At 43.0% G+C, this 14,945-nt stretch overlaps 1 protein-coding gene across 2 annotated transcripts; it reads right to left on the bottom strand.

Moving 5' to 3' along the window:
• Positions 1–1,777: 1,777 nt before the first annotated feature.
• Positions 1,778–9,812, bottom strand: LOC147848731 (ribonuclease TUDOR 1-like). Of its 2 annotated transcripts, XM_087338184.1 has the most exons (16): positions 9,603–9,812; positions 8,886–8,960; positions 7,631–7,744; positions 7,446–7,553; positions 6,213–6,419; positions 5,911–6,117; positions 5,707–5,814; positions 5,457–5,627; positions 5,172–5,363; positions 4,494–4,862; positions 3,901–4,197; positions 3,579–3,767; positions 3,333–3,413; positions 2,971–3,168; positions 2,511–2,888; positions 1,778–2,161 (listed from the first exon to the last, which is right to left on the bottom strand). In XM_087338184.1, the coding sequence occupies exons 1-16, from the start codon at positions 9,735–9,737 to the stop codon at positions 1,982–1,984; spliced, it is 3,009 nt and encodes a 1,002-aa protein (XP_087194310.1). In that variant the 5' UTR covers positions 9,738–9,812; the 3' UTR covers positions 1,778–1,981. The 2 variants fall into 2 exon arrangements, with proteins under 2 accessions (XP_087194310.1, XP_087194309.1); XM_087338183.1 differs by lacking the exons at positions 7,446–7,553; positions 7,631–7,744; positions 8,886–8,960; positions 9,603–9,812 and adding an exon at positions 6,591–6,758.
• Positions 9,813–14,945: the final 5,133 nt, after the last annotated feature.

Genomic DNA, 14,945 nt, shown 5'->3' with positions numbered 1-14,945 from the left:
GATTTCTTCTGAGCTTCTACTTCCATACTTATAGGAGACACCAAAAAGTGATTTTGTATGTGGGATATATATACATATATCTATCTATGTCTCTAACTAGTACATTGACCTTACTTCCCCTCTTCGAACACGAGACAACAACAACAATTATAGTACCATACAACCCACTAACCTTTCCGCAAGCTTTTACACTCCAAAGCTCATGTGACGATTCGTCCATGACGCCGCCACTTATCTCCACACTAAAGTGCCTTGATCTCTTTTCAACATGTGGCATATCACATTTTTGCCTCCCAACTCAAGAATGGAGTGAATCATAAGTAAATTATCCATGTTGCAAGACCACTAGAGGGACACAATCAACGAATCATGCCAACTATGGTAAGGGATGTACTAAACAAATTGTAGAGAGTCTTGGTTTTATGTGAACCCATTTAAATTCCACATTTCGGTTTAACATGTATCGGTACTCCTTTATCCTCATTAATATTCTAATGCTCAAATCTTAATTTTTTGCAGTTAACCTCTTTGCATGAGAGAGTGGGTGGCTTCACAAAGTGGTTAAATTGATAGAGATGGTTGTTTTCGAATGATTTTGTGCATGTGTGTATTGATTAAGTCATTAATTAAATGTGTATGCTACCTAGGTTAAGTCCTGGTGCCAATAACATCTTATAATTTAATTCTGTTACAAGTGAATATTTTTAGGTGAGACTACTTTTCTACGAGTGAACTAGTCTATTCGTCAACGAGCTCAAGGGTGATTGACACTCTCTTGCCCGACTCACCATACAGAGGGCATTAATCTACCCAAGCCTCAGAGTGACGAACCAACGAGGTAGATACTTCCTACGATAAATAGTAAAAAAGAAACTTCAAATTTGGCACCATTTGTTTGTGGACTCAATAAGAAGTATTCACTTGTTTATCAATGGACATGCCCTAATTAGAATAGCCCTATATTTGATTTTTGTATGTCTTCTTCTCCAAACAATTGAATTAAAGGCATTGTGTTTATGCTCATCAAACCTAATTACTTGACGCTTCACAAAATCCCAATGTGACATGGTTTATGACTTAATGAAAATTGTGTAATGATCAAGACCGTTGCGGTGCCGAAAAAGCAAGGTTGATGTTGCGGACTTGACTACCAAATGGAAATGAAAGGAGGCTAGATAGAGAGGAAGAAAGCATTGAAGCATGAGAGAAGTTGATTGATGACAAGTGTTGATTATATTTAAGTACATTCATGTTGATTCTATTTAAGTACTTTCATTTCTCTCTCATTTACATTTGTAATGATAAGGTCTTCCCCCTAAGGTTTACAAGTTCTCCACCTTGTCATTCCTACTAATCAATGGATGGTATTCAAGGTGTCACTATTTAAATGATAAGGTTTGGGAAGAAAACCCTTTTTTATAGATGCTTCATGAGGATACTCTCTTCTAAACTTAAATGAGGAGATGAGAATTCAATAAACCCAAAGAGACTCCGTTACTATGCACTCCAAATATTCCCACAACAATTAGAACCTCGAACAAAGTTCCATGGGTTTTATCGATGCCTGTGAAGTAGCAATCGGAAGCATGTTCATGTAACTTTTTTGCTTTGAAGTGGTACTTAGGCAAAAGTTGTCCTAAGTGAAGCCAAACATTGCTCAATGTTTCAATTCATTCAAGTCGACTAAGGACATTACAACACCGTATAAAAAATGGAATAATGAGGGGATCCAAACTGTACAGAAAGACAAAGTAATGATTTGATAAGCAAATGCCTCTTTTGGAGATCAATCATGATGTGATAAATTCAAAGTATAATTACGAGAGAGAAACTACACTTATTTGCTACATAAGCAAAACTTCTCTACACCCGGAAATGAACTTTGTATAGGTGTACATCATTATCATAAAGGCAAGCAAACCCTCTCATGACTTCTGCTGAACACTTCTAAGTCAACAACAATTTAAATGCCATGTATAGATCAGCGACGGCTTCCCCGAGAACTAGCATTGTCCTCTTCATCAGACCCAATATCACCATAGTGCCAAATGTTCAACCGTTGCTTTTTAGCCACTTCTTGGAATTCTACAAACTTTTCAAGCTCTGCCTGTTTTTCTTTGGGATCCCACCTGTTCTTCTTCTCTACTCTAGAGAGCCCAGCCTGGAATGACAATGACACATCATTAAAACAGAGTATCATCACAAGAAAAAGTTAAAAGGAAAACCATAGTCATTTCATTAGGGAATTTTAACCAATTGCCAATTGTCATTCCAAACGGTCATAAATTGACTTTGGACTATAATTTTATGATAAGTTGACATTTGATCAGTTTAACCACAGTAATTGACTTATGCTAAGTTACCAAATGTTACCAATTTAACAAATATAGTAATGACTGCTCAGAGAGCATGCCAAGCACTGCTGAACAGTTTCAGACAGTCATCAATCTCATAAAGGATAAACGACTAAGCAAAAGCATGAGCATGAAACCCAACTAAAATCAACACACCTCAAGCATCAAAATATTTATGGATTCAGTTGGCTCAGCCTCGTAAAGAATGACACTCAGCTTGGTACCGGTCCCTTGGCCTTTCACTTTCCCACCCGATGTGTCTTTTTCAATCACTTTAGCCATAAAAACCCTTTCTCCAATCAGGCTACTAAGGTACTCAGCTGCTTCCTGACCATAATCATCCTCCAGCTCAGGTATCCTAACATATGCAAGGCTAAATAGTAATGCTAGACCAGGTGTGGCCAAAGAAATTGATGTATCTAGGGGCCTAAGCTTTGAAAATATAGTCTTCTCCTGATTTCCATAATCAATATAAAAGACTTCATATTCATCTTTGCTGGCTTCTGATGAAGACTGCCGTGGAGCATTGACTATCTACACACCACAAAGCAAAGCAAATCTATTACAGAAGATAGTCAAATGTGGACAAATATTCTCAGGGGTATAATTTCCTCACCAGCACACGGTTCCAGGATCCATCAACACTGAATTGTGCCATGACTATGTCGCCCTTTTTGGGTTCAAAATTGATTGGTGTGAGGGATTTGTCCTTCACTCTTAGTCCTTCCAACTGTAACTGGAGACCAGAAACACGAGCATCATTGGCCAACTGTGCATAGAACTTGCCTCCACCCATAACTTCAGTTACTCTAATCTGCACAGATAGATTTTAGTTTGCTCAAACTGATTGCGTAATACAAAGGTTGAAGTTACTACATTGCAGATTGGATCAGTTTTTTTCCAGTGGATATCTTTGTCTTATGAAGAAGTTGTCACAATGAGCCAAACTGAAAACCCTAAAAGCACCCTATAAATTACCTGCAGAACTTCCTGCTTTGGCTTTGCAGAATCCGATAGAGAAACATCGGCTTCTTGACCTTCCACATATCCCTCCCAAACCTGTAGAGAACATTAAACAGTAGTGAATTCTCATGCCGAAGTTGATAATTAGGATTTTTCAGGGTTCTTTGATGCATCATTTGGTAACCAGTATTTTGATTTTACCATTTTGATATGCCTAGCATTTCTGGTTGCATTTCCTCAGCCAGAATGCTATGGAGTTACCTTTAACAATGATTTCTTGGCTCTTTCCTCAGCTTGCGCAAGAAGATGGCCTTCTGTTATGCGTTCGGAACTAAAAAATGGCTGAAGCTTGGCTAAACCTGCTTCTAGTAGGAGGACAGACACATTCATTTTGGATTCCCACAAGGTACCTAAAAATGTTCCAGTCCTATCAACATTCTCAATCTCAATCTGTCCATACAAATCAAAACAGTCCAGAACAAATTTGATTCTTAATAACAAGAAAGGGTATAAACACCACACAGATCCTCTAATCCCAGTCTTCCAATTTAGGGAGATAATTCATTTAATACCCATTGAATACCTCAACATCTCGTTGTTGTATTCTACGGCGCATAAATGCTAAAGCGTCATCTGCATAGGGTTCTCCACGACCCGGACAACGAACACCAGACAAAGAAAATGCAATGGCACAAGTCTCCTTTGGTATGACTAGCTTGTAACGATGGCCACTTAGTACATAATCTACAATGGCAGGGAGCCTTTTGGATCTCTGAAGGAACGGTAAAAACTGCTTTGCCTTAGCCGCCAGATTTTGTCCCTTTTGAGCTGCGCTCTGTGCTTTCTGTCCATTCTGGTTTGACAGGGGATTCTGAGCTACCTGCTCGAAACAAGAACAAAATTGATTCACCAAGCTTTCAAATTATGTATAAGCTCCGCATAAATTGAGATAACATTTGAAACATTTATACATCAACCTATGAAGACTCCACGATATAGAGCTTTAATTAGACAATGACAAGGGCGTGAAAAAAAGGTACAGCATTCAAGACATTACACTAATGAAGACTACACCAATATGGAACTTCATTGCATGGTGACAAGGGCTAGTACCAAAGATAGCAACCATGCAGCAATTTTTAAGGTAAAGAAGCTACATTATGAGCAGAGACATACCTGACTAGACAGGTCATTGATGTGATATGGAGGAGGCTCTTTCTCAGAATGCAAGCCTTTCTTTCCCTTCCTAGCTCTTGCCTCAGCAGCAAGCAGTGCATCATAGAAGTTAGATCTATCCTCAAAATCTCGATGCTTGACAACAGTCGCATATCCTCTAGCAACCGCCATTTCTGCAACATTTATACCATCAGGTTGCCCTGCCACAGGAAGGGCAGGAGCTATATCCTGAGCATCCGCCCTTGATGTAGATGGCAGAAACACAGAACCAAAATCCATTATCCTTGCATCCCCTGTAGCCATACTGGGAACAGGTAACAGGCTATCTGCTGCTGTTACCTTGCGAGAATACTCCATCAATACAGAAACCTAGAGAAACTAAGACGAACTCATTAGCCAGGTTGCAAGTCATGATGAACAAGCCTTACAAAGATAGACTCATTAGCAAGATTAAAACTCATGACGAAAACGCCTCACTAACAAAAACATTCCAACAGGCCATTGTTCCATGGGTACACTAACCAAGAAAACAAAAGCAGTTCAGTTCCACTTAATCAATTTGCAGCTGACACGAACATATACTGCTCCAAACAAAGTGGCTTCCTAAGTTTGCGTCATTTCTATTTCCGCTACATGAATTTATTTAGTAAGAAAGACATCCAAATGATGGACCCTAACCTCCTGCCCTATTAGACGAGTCCGTAGAAACTCCTTTGCTTCTCTGGCATAAGGCGATGGGTCTTCACCCTTCCTCCCCATCTTGGGAGCTCGTATACTTGATAAATTGACCCTGCGTTCCGCCAATGGACTTCCAATAAGTAAGGTGTCATCAGCAACTATAATACAATCTCCACTGACAACCTCAATGACCTGTCAACGGAAAGCAAATCCGTTTTGAACCATCACATGAGAAATGACTTGTCATAAGTTCCTTTGATATTATACTGAGGCTATTCCACTTACTTTGCCTTTAAAGTTTTCATTATGAATAGCTGTTGAGTTTGATGGGGGAGGTACATAGTTAGCCCACAACCGAAGCTTTTCTTTTTTTGCAATCAATTCTGTGTTCTTCAGAGACCGCCTAGATTCTTCATCTAAAAGTTTGGCACTCCACTCAACAACTTTTGCTAGCCCCTTACATGACAAGTGATGTATTAGAGGATACATAGAATTCTAGATTACAGCAAATTCTCCTACATCAAGAAACACTCACATTTTTTAGCAGTTCCAGAGACAAATCTACAGGTGAATCACCATGCGGGTAATGCAAAGAACCTATTAAATTGCTGAACTTGTCTGCCCCTTCTAGAACAATTCTCACCTGTATCACCAAGTTACCAAAATGAACACACGGTGCAAATACAAATATAATCCATATTTATCCCTACAGATGCAAACTTAATGAAAGGTTCATTACATCTCTATGCAAGGTCCGAACTTCGGTGAAATGCTTTGCCTCCCTTGCGTATGGGTCTGGTGGAATTTCCACACCATTTGATGCAGCTAATCTTTGGGCAGTAGTGAGAACTGCCGTTGAGCTAGTGCCATCCACAGGCTCTGCCTCCCCATTGTCTGTAGATGTTTGGCTCTCACTTGCAGTACTTCGCCTTCCCATGGATGGAGACTACAAACGTACAGACCCAAGAATGAATGCCTAAACCAGTAAGTCAAATAACAAAAACAATGTGTATATCGGAGCATCAGAGACAAAACATTTACCTGAATTCCAGCAATAAACACTTGAACATATTGGAACTCTGGAAGTAAATATACCCTCACAGTGCTTCCATCTCGCACTTGTTCCACAATAGCAGGCAATGGTTTTCCTCTATTTGCCTCTAGAAAAGTCGATGCATCGAAATTCGATGCATCACCAAGAGCAGATGGAGGAAGAGTCCTTGTCGATGCTTCCACTGTAGTAGGATCCTGCAGAAAGAAAATTAATTTTTCTACTTTTCTTAAAACAATTTGGGATGATTGCTCAAGGGCCAAAAGGAAGGATTACTTAACAAAAAATAATTTCTCATACACTGCACAAGGTAGAAAAAAGATATTACTAAACGAACAGTTTACAAACAACAAATGCAGGGTTATTACCATGTGGGGTGCAACTGAGAAGCACAGGTGCATTTTGTTTTGTCAAAACCCTTAAATCTGGCCTTAACAATTAATAAGTTCAGGTCTCTACTATCAGGAATAAAATGAGAGAATGAAACTGATCTCTATTGAGGCAGAAAATTTTGAATGCAGGAATTCCAATTCTGTTTTCAGAAGGACCATGCAAGATATCATCTTCTGGTTATAATCTGCAATCCCAGCAAAGAAAGAAGCACTTTTCAATTCATAATAAATCAGCAATCTCGTCATTGCCAAGAAGATGCTTTAATGTGCAAGCAAAATTAACAAAACCCATATTTTATTTTCTAATCGACAACCTTCAGCAACCATTTTCGTGGAGCAAATGTCCTTCAGCTTCTCATTCTTATACTTTGTTCTTATTTGAGCTTAAAAGTTCCTACTTTTCTATCTCTTCTACTGTCTAAGTCGTCATTGTGAAAGAGAAAAAGCAACATGGGAGATTCCGGGACGTTCTCAAAGGATTTTGGATATTTAAAATTTTCATCTACTTTCCAAGTTATGGGATTTTACCGTTCTCTATTCTATTGAATCATTAAGGTTTGCGATTTTTTATGCTTAAATATGTAATTGTTTTTTCTTCATCATATTTACAGTATTGTATGATATAAATCTTAAAATACAATAAATACACCGTACTATGGCACATCACATGCATACCATGAGAACCTTGAGCAAATGGAAAGGGAAGAACGAGTTGACACTCAAAACAGAAGCTTATTTGGGAGACGAGACATTAGAAACTATCATCCATTTCTCAAATAGAAAGCTAAAACTATAACAACAGTTAAATACTCCAAACAGAGATAAACTTGCTTTGTTCCATATTCCAAGTCCTTTTTGCTTTGCCTGCTCTTCCAGCTGCTCCAACTCTGCAATGAAAGGACTAAGCTCACTAGTATTTTGTCCAATTTGGGGACGAACCTACATTTTGAAGAGGTAACAAAAACCATTAGAACACAATTGATTCAAGAACTCATCATTAGTAACCATCATCCTACCTTTGCCCATCCTTGACTAACCACCTCCAGTGCAAGGTTAGTTTCTCCCATGAAAACCGATCCAAAATCTCTATTAATAGCTGCAACTGTGTAGTCCACCCGGAAAATGACATCCTGCATACGAATCAGTACACATAAGAGGAAAAGTCTGCTTGCAACGTAATCCTAAACCCATATTTTACAGATCATGCAGCCTTAAGCAACCTTTAAAATGAACTAGCCAGATTTAAATGTTTAATTAGCAAGATCCATCTGACTTTTACACAAGCTTGGCAGTATTAAACAGCAAGAAACCCAATTTTATGCGATCTTTGATACTTACCATCCAGCCTAGCCTTTACCAATCTTGAATACAACCGATAGATGCATCCACCAATTAAAAGTCAAAACCAATAACAAACCTATATTTAACAAGAATCAGCAGACTTAAATTAATCCTGAAAACCAACTTCCACGCAGAGAGTAAACATTCAACTGATCTAAATACACATATATACCACCACATATCCTCAAACTAACTTGATCAATGTTTAATATAAGCCAGTCATCCTGGATGCAATTCAATCTTCCAAACAAGACAGCCATCCTTAAACCAAAATTTAGCCCATTGTTACTGGGAGAGATCCAGCCTTAACAAAGCCTAAACCATCTATAAATCGTTTTTAACATGATTCATCCTGCTTAACCAATCAGAAACCCATCTTTAGCACGAGCTAATCAACCCCAAACCAATTTTTTTGCAGAAGCAATTGAGCCTTGAAATCAATCCTAAAGCCATCTTTTAGGCAAGCTGTCCAAACGTAAGACAATCCCAAACTATAATTGGCATGAGCAATCCAGTCTTAAAATCAATTCTAAATTCATATTTAACATGAGCTAGCCAACCTTAAACTAATCCTAAACCCACATTACCATGCAAAATTTGGCCTTAAAAAATCAAACGTAAACCATTTTTCACACAAGAAAGAAAGTCTTAAACCAGTGCTAAACCCAACTTTAATACATCCAGCTGGTCTTAAACCTATCCTTATGACATTCAAGCGAGCCATAACAAATCCTAACACATCTTTGAAGAGAAAATTAGCCTTAAATAATCTTAATAAATCCAGAACCCATCCTTCAGATGATCAAATCAGCCTTAACTGATCGTAAACACATCTTCGAAGGGAATTAGCATGAACCAATTCTACAACTGATATGCCAAGAGAAAACTACCTTAAAGAAAACCTAAATCATCTTTAACATAAGACAATACCTTGCCAATGCATTTCTTTCGAAGGAACTCACGGCTTTCCCAGGCAAATGGATCATCTTGGCCTCCACGCCGTGCCTGAAAATAACATCACAAAGAAGTATTGCCACAATGTGGGAAAAGATCAGATTAAATTCTTAATATTCTTAATTGTAAATCAGAGTGGATGCTTCTATCTTCTTAATTGTGGATAATCTTGGATAGTTCTTATCTACTGAATTTTTCTGATTGGATGTTTTCAACTTTCACTGTAGATCAGATTGGATACTTTTAATTTCTTGATCATGGATCATATCACGTGATAGCACATTCTTAACTGCAGATAAGATTGGATGCTTTGTCACCTTATCGCATAGATATAGTATGCATATCATTAGCAAATGAGCCGTTTGAGAAACAGAATCAAAGAAGTTTTTTCTTAAGGCAGGCTTCATTATATTTTTAATCTCAATTACATTCGAGAACAAACTAGATTTCAAACTCCAAAACTCGAGGCTAAAGTTCACAGCTAAATTATTCAATCTAAACCTAAAAAGATAGCTAAAAGTTTCAATCTAAAGCTAAACATTAGCTAGAGTGTTTGATCTAGAGCTATAATATAGTCCAATGGTCAATATAAAAAAGAAAGTATTGAATCCAAAACTACTTACAAAGACAAACAGAGAATATCTTGAACGAGATGAGAATGGGAAAAAAATTATAATTGAGAGGGGAATTTACCAATCTGGGAGAAATGAGAGAAGAAAGAGTAATCGTTTTCTCAGGAGGAGCTCCACTTTGAACGCTTCCCATGATGAGAAGAGAATCTCCAGAAGGAACAGATTTCACAGTACCCCTCAGCCATTGCGTAGCCATTTCTTTCTTCTCCTTGCTTCTTCCGGCTTCAGAATGATCTGAGGCTTGAGCTGAATTAATGGAGAGAGAGAGAGAGAGAGAGAGAGAGAGTGTGTGTGTGTGTGTGTGTGTGTGTGTGTACACTGTGTGTGTGAGAGAGAGATAGAGAGAGAAAGAGAGAGAATCATTTAACTAAGCCACGTACGTTTGTCCGGACGGTGTGAATCCGTCCCCTGGCCGGACACGCATCCAAAACTCTCTCTCTCTCTCTCTCTCTCTCTTTCGTGGTGTAGTAGATAGATAGCATTAATTCCATCTTGGGATTGTAATTTTCATTGGATTGCTTTGAAGTTTGCCTAGAACATGAGAAGTGTGTATGTGTGTATGTCCAGTGTCCACCCATGTACCAATGTCCCAGTCATAGATGTCTCGTGACCTATACATATATATGACTCAGACAAGTGGAGGGGACAATATCATGTCATGTTTCAATCTAGATTTCGAGAGCTCGCATAGTAGTCTTGAGCTATCTAACAATCTGTCAAGGACACCTAAGCCTTCGTCATGAGCTACTACAAGTCGGTCAGTGAGGGGGACAATACCGTGGGATGCTAGGGTTAAGGATATCGAGAAGACGCATGTGGTTTTTGAAGATACTATATTGGGATGCAGAGACAACATTTCTCGTCATGCGTACAACTAGATTGCATGGAGAAGGTAGCATCAGTAATGTTATGATCGGAGTTAGAGAGGTATGAAATCAATTATAAACTTTTGTTTGGGGAAAATAAAAGTATCCTCCACTAAAATGCCTAAACTAGTTGTCGAGTCCTTAAACTTGAATGAATGTTGGAAATATTTCAAGTGCTAGTATAGATTACTATTTTTCCCATGGGACACAACCCCCCTACTTGCTTATAATTGTTTACCAAAAATTGTGAGATTACGTGGTGATTCGACTATGTTATGAGCTCTCTTCATTGTGCAAAAAAGGTTATGCATGGAAGAGAAATGGGATGAAATCAGTTAATTTAAAACCCAAACTTGCAACCAAGATGGGATAGTGGTGACACTTTTTACATGTTGTTTAAGGCTTGATATTAAGTGGTAGTTGGTATGATATTGCATTCATTATGAAACAAAAAAGCAGTCATACTTTCTAGCAATAGCAATAAACAATGATCATACACCTTCATATTCAAAAACATGTTATTTCTTTCGCGTGTGAGTTAAATGGGAACAACATTGTCACCACATCTATTTAGCTTAGCACAACAATTCAAATAATGAAATATCATAGACCAATCAGAGACGAAGCAACCAATAAAAAGAATGTATGATTTGATCATGTATACTTGAGTCGTCTGTCCTATTGTACAATGCTTAGATGTTGCCAATTGTTGGCCATTTCTTTAGTGAGACCATAGATGCAGGTGATTCCATCCCCAACTTAAGGTACAATATTGACATAAACAATCTTTGCTTCTATAACATATACATCAATTTGCTTACAAACAATATTGCTACATTCACTAGTCAATAGTTTATTGTTTATCCACCCAAATATCTTACTAATGGAACAAAAGAATATTTCAATAATGTCCTATCCATTTAAAAAATCTTGTTTGAAGCTAGCAAATTGTTGTTTTAATGTAGGACATAGGTGATTATTTCTCATTTGACATTATTTCGGGGATTGAAACCCAATGTTCTTACAATATCCTTAAATGGTTTCGGTCAAGTCTAGAATGTGATATGAAAATGGCTTTGAACCTTTGATCACCTTCCTTTCCAATTCCCGACCTTCGCCTGGTCGGTCTTTCTCCACATGTAAAAGAGGGCGGCTCGTCCCGCACCCTCTCCCGTATCGGCACCTTCATGCCGATTCTGGCCCCGATCGAACAATCCACGACCGGATCACGCTCCACCCGTACCGGAGCGTCGTGTGGTTCGGTCCCCGGTCAGGTCGTTCCTTGGTCTCCTCATCGCCCCTTTCGCTGGCCATCTCCCATCCATCTTCACTGGCATCGTGCCAGGACTCCTCGGTACTACCATCCATCACCTCGGTCTTACATGGGCATACGGGCCCGAATGCCGAGTTCTCCGGAATCGGCTCTGTGGGCTTTCGTCCGCTCCTTCCCCGTATCGTCTCGCCGGTGATTCTTGGTCTTTCGCCGCCGCCTTCCTCCGCTTGGGACTCACGTGGGCACTTAGGCCCGACTGCCATCGTCTCGGGAGCAAGTGCGAGAAGACACAAAGAATCCCCCGTCCGTTTCACGCCCTTGTCCGTAGCCACCGACTCTTCGTGGTCGGCGGTCGTCTTCTTACCGATCGCGCAAGCCCCGCCTAGGCTTGTTTCTCTGATTCCCGGGGTTTCGGGCTGACACGCCCAAAACCGTTGGTCCCAATTATCCGGTTCCGCAATCTATATCTCGGCCTCGTCCTTGGTTGTTCTATCTCCGCAAGTCGAGAGGGCGTTTTGTTTCACGCCCTCTCCCGTGGTACCGTGGTACCGATCTTCCGTCGTCGCGTGGGGCAAGTCTGTCTCCTCAGTCTCGGCTTGCGGCCTTGATCTTTCCTCTTCCTTGAGCATCGCCTTGAGAGCTGAGTACGCCTCCGCAATCCTGGCCCCAACGCCGACCCTTGCCGGCTCTCTTTGCCGTTCGGCCTCTTCCCGCTGTGATGGCATGCCGTCGCGCGCCTTCCTCTTAGCCTTCTCGGCTCGCTCATTGTCTAGCCGTAGGCACACCCTTCCGACCTTCGACCAGTCCTCCGTAAGCCCATTCGCTCCGTCATCATCTTCGAGCTCAATCCCGATGGCCTCCCGTTCCACTTGGTCGATCGACCTGACGAACAATAGGACCTTGTCCGTCCCCACCAAACCTTGTTCCCGCTCCGGGAGCCGAGCAAGCCGTCGCTCGAACTCTCGGAACGCCTTCGTCGCGCCCCGGTGGGTCTTTGCCGATGCTACCCACTGGTCGAAGTCATGTCGTCCTCGGCTCTTCCGCCGTCCTCCGTATACCTTCAGGAGCCCCTCTTCGAAGGCCTCCCACGAACTATGAGCCCCACGGAGCTCCTTTACTTCCGCATGCATCCGAACAGCTACGACCCGACAAAAGAACTCCAGCCTCAACGCCTCGTCTACGCCACGCTCCTCCATTTCCGCATTGTAGGCTTCCAAGTAAGATGGGACTTTGTCCCCGTTGAAACGACCGACTCTTTCGACCACTCGCTCAATCGCTTGTTGCGCTGCTTCTCGCCTCATCACCACTCGTGCCGACTCCAACACCACTTCGGCCACCATCTCCGCAAGGTCGTCGTCTTCCAACTCCATCCTCCCTTGCCGCCTTTCACGTCGGTTTCACCAAAGATGTTGCGTCATTACGCGATGTCGTGAAGAAAACCGTCCATAGGCGGAATCGGCGCACCAAGGCGTGGGAACCGGTTCTTCACGCGCGCACGCTCCAAGTTGTACATAGAAATTAACTGGGAGGATAATCGGCAGGAACGGGCCCTAACTCAAGTGGAGACAAAGACCGCGCGAACAGTCTTTTCGGTCGCGCGCGCGAACTGTACGAGTCGGCGGCGTAACTACGCGGATGCGTGAAAAACGGAGCGGATCCCTGTCCAAAAGGGACAGGGAATAAAGCTGACATGACGGCCTGCTCGTCGGGCTATAAAAGAGGAGGAAAGAGCTGTTGCAGGCATCTCGCGCGGAGAGGACGAAGTGCTGTCGGACCGTTTCTGGACGCTTCTCTCTCTGAGCTCCATAGCTTTCTGTGCAGGGTTCCGAGGAGGCCCGCGCTGTTTCGAGGAACGCCCGAGTGCTTCCGGCAGCCCCTTTGTGCGTCGAAGTGAACAGGCATCGGCATCTGTTCGCCGGCCTGTTCGGTTGTAACCAACCTGTGCCCCGTCGAGGGTTGTAGTCGTGATTAGCCATTTACTTAATATACATATTAAGTTATTCACATCTGTCTGTGTCGGTCTCTGCTCGCGTTCTCCGTGCTGAAGGGCCGAGTCCCTGTGTATCCCCGGACCTGCGTAGCCGGTTCTCTCTCTTTCTCCTCCCTCGCTTGCTCTTTGGTTCGAGACCCCCGCGGTCCCGCCTCGATTCCACACGCACTTGCTTAATATCTCGACATCTTTGGTGAACCCGACGTGAAAGAGGCGGCAGAAGAGCAGAAGATGAAGGGGTCGGATCTTGCAGAGGCCATGGCTTCGGCCGTGGATCGGATTGTAAACGCGCGCGAGAGCACCGGTGCCCTCGACAGAGCTATTGAGGCGGTCGTCGGCACGATCGGCCGGTTCGACGGGAAGGATGCCACGAAGTATTTGGCGTCCTACGGTGCAGAGATGCTGATGCGGGACATTCCGGAAGAAAGGCGTCTTGCCGGATTTCCCCGAGTGGCGATGCCGAGCATCCATGCGGAGGTGCTCGAGGTGCGGACGGAGAGCCGTACCTGGGAGGAGTTCGAAGGTCGGCTCCTAGAGAAATACGGGCTGGACGACGCGCTCCGGCTTTCGAAGCGAAGGTTCATGGAATGGGTGGAGTCCCCGGGGAAGGGAAGAAACGCGTCGGCGCTCCTCCGGGAGTTCGAGGAAAACTTTGCGCGCCTTTCGGCGCTCGACCGAACCATCCTGGACACGAGCCGGGTCTTGCTGTTTGTCAAGTCGGTCGACGAGCGGGATCGGGAGCAAGTGGGCCTCTTGCTGGAAACCGAAGACGGGCTCACTACCGACTGGGCGGCTGTCAGGAAGGTCTGTGGCCGTTTCGACAAACGGCGAGAATGGGCGGATAACGGGGCAACCGGGTCGGGCTCGGTCGCAGCAAGGAAGCTCGAACCGGCGCCACAGGTGCGCAAGGAAGAGACCCGGGAGTGGTTGGAAACCGGTTCGGCTTCGACCGGCGTAGTCAGAGGCTCAACCGGAGGAGCGGCGTTGGAGGAATTGACGAAGGCAATAAAGGACCTCCAAATCGCGCAGGCCCGAAGGGAAGGAGGCGAACCGGCTCGTGACCGACGGCCGGCGGCAGGAAACAGGTGCATGTGGTGCGATGAAGTCGGCCACATTCGGAAGGACTGCGGCGACTTCGCGGAGGCGCTGAGGGACAGGGTGGTGTACCTGTGGGAAGGACGGGTGCATGCCAGCGACACCCGAAGGGCCCTGAGCCGAAACGACGGAAAGGGTGGTATGAAAAGGTTAATGGAAGAGGCGGCAGCCCGACATGCG

Source organism: Azolla caroliniana, unplaced genomic scaffold, assembly GCF_043228905.1.
Source record: "Azolla caroliniana isolate FFs.n. ecotype wild unplaced genomic scaffold, voAzoCaro1.0.p SCAF_245, whole genome shotgun sequence".
In the NCBI taxonomy this organism is placed as follows: domain Eukaryota; kingdom Viridiplantae; phylum Streptophyta; class Polypodiopsida; order Salviniales; family Salviniaceae; genus Azolla; species Azolla caroliniana.
This window is presented reverse-complemented; position numbering and strand designations above follow the sequence as displayed.

What these genes read in the sequence shown, in the direction of transcription:
- LOC147848731 (XM_087338184.1), bottom strand. Translation starts at nt 9,737, where the DNA reads ATGGCTACGCAATGGCTGAGGGGTACTGTGAAATCTGTTCCTTCTGGA. An exon ending in GAAAGAAATGCATTGGCAAG is followed by an intron (nt 7,745 to 8,885) that starts GTATTGTCTTAT and finishes ATTCGTATGCAG; the next exon opens with GATGTCATTTTCCGGGTGGA. An exon ending in ATGAAAACTTTAAAGGCAAA is followed by an intron (nt 5,364 to 5,456) that starts GTAAGTGGAATA and finishes TTCCGTTGACAG; the next exon opens with GTCATTGAGGTTGTCAGTGG.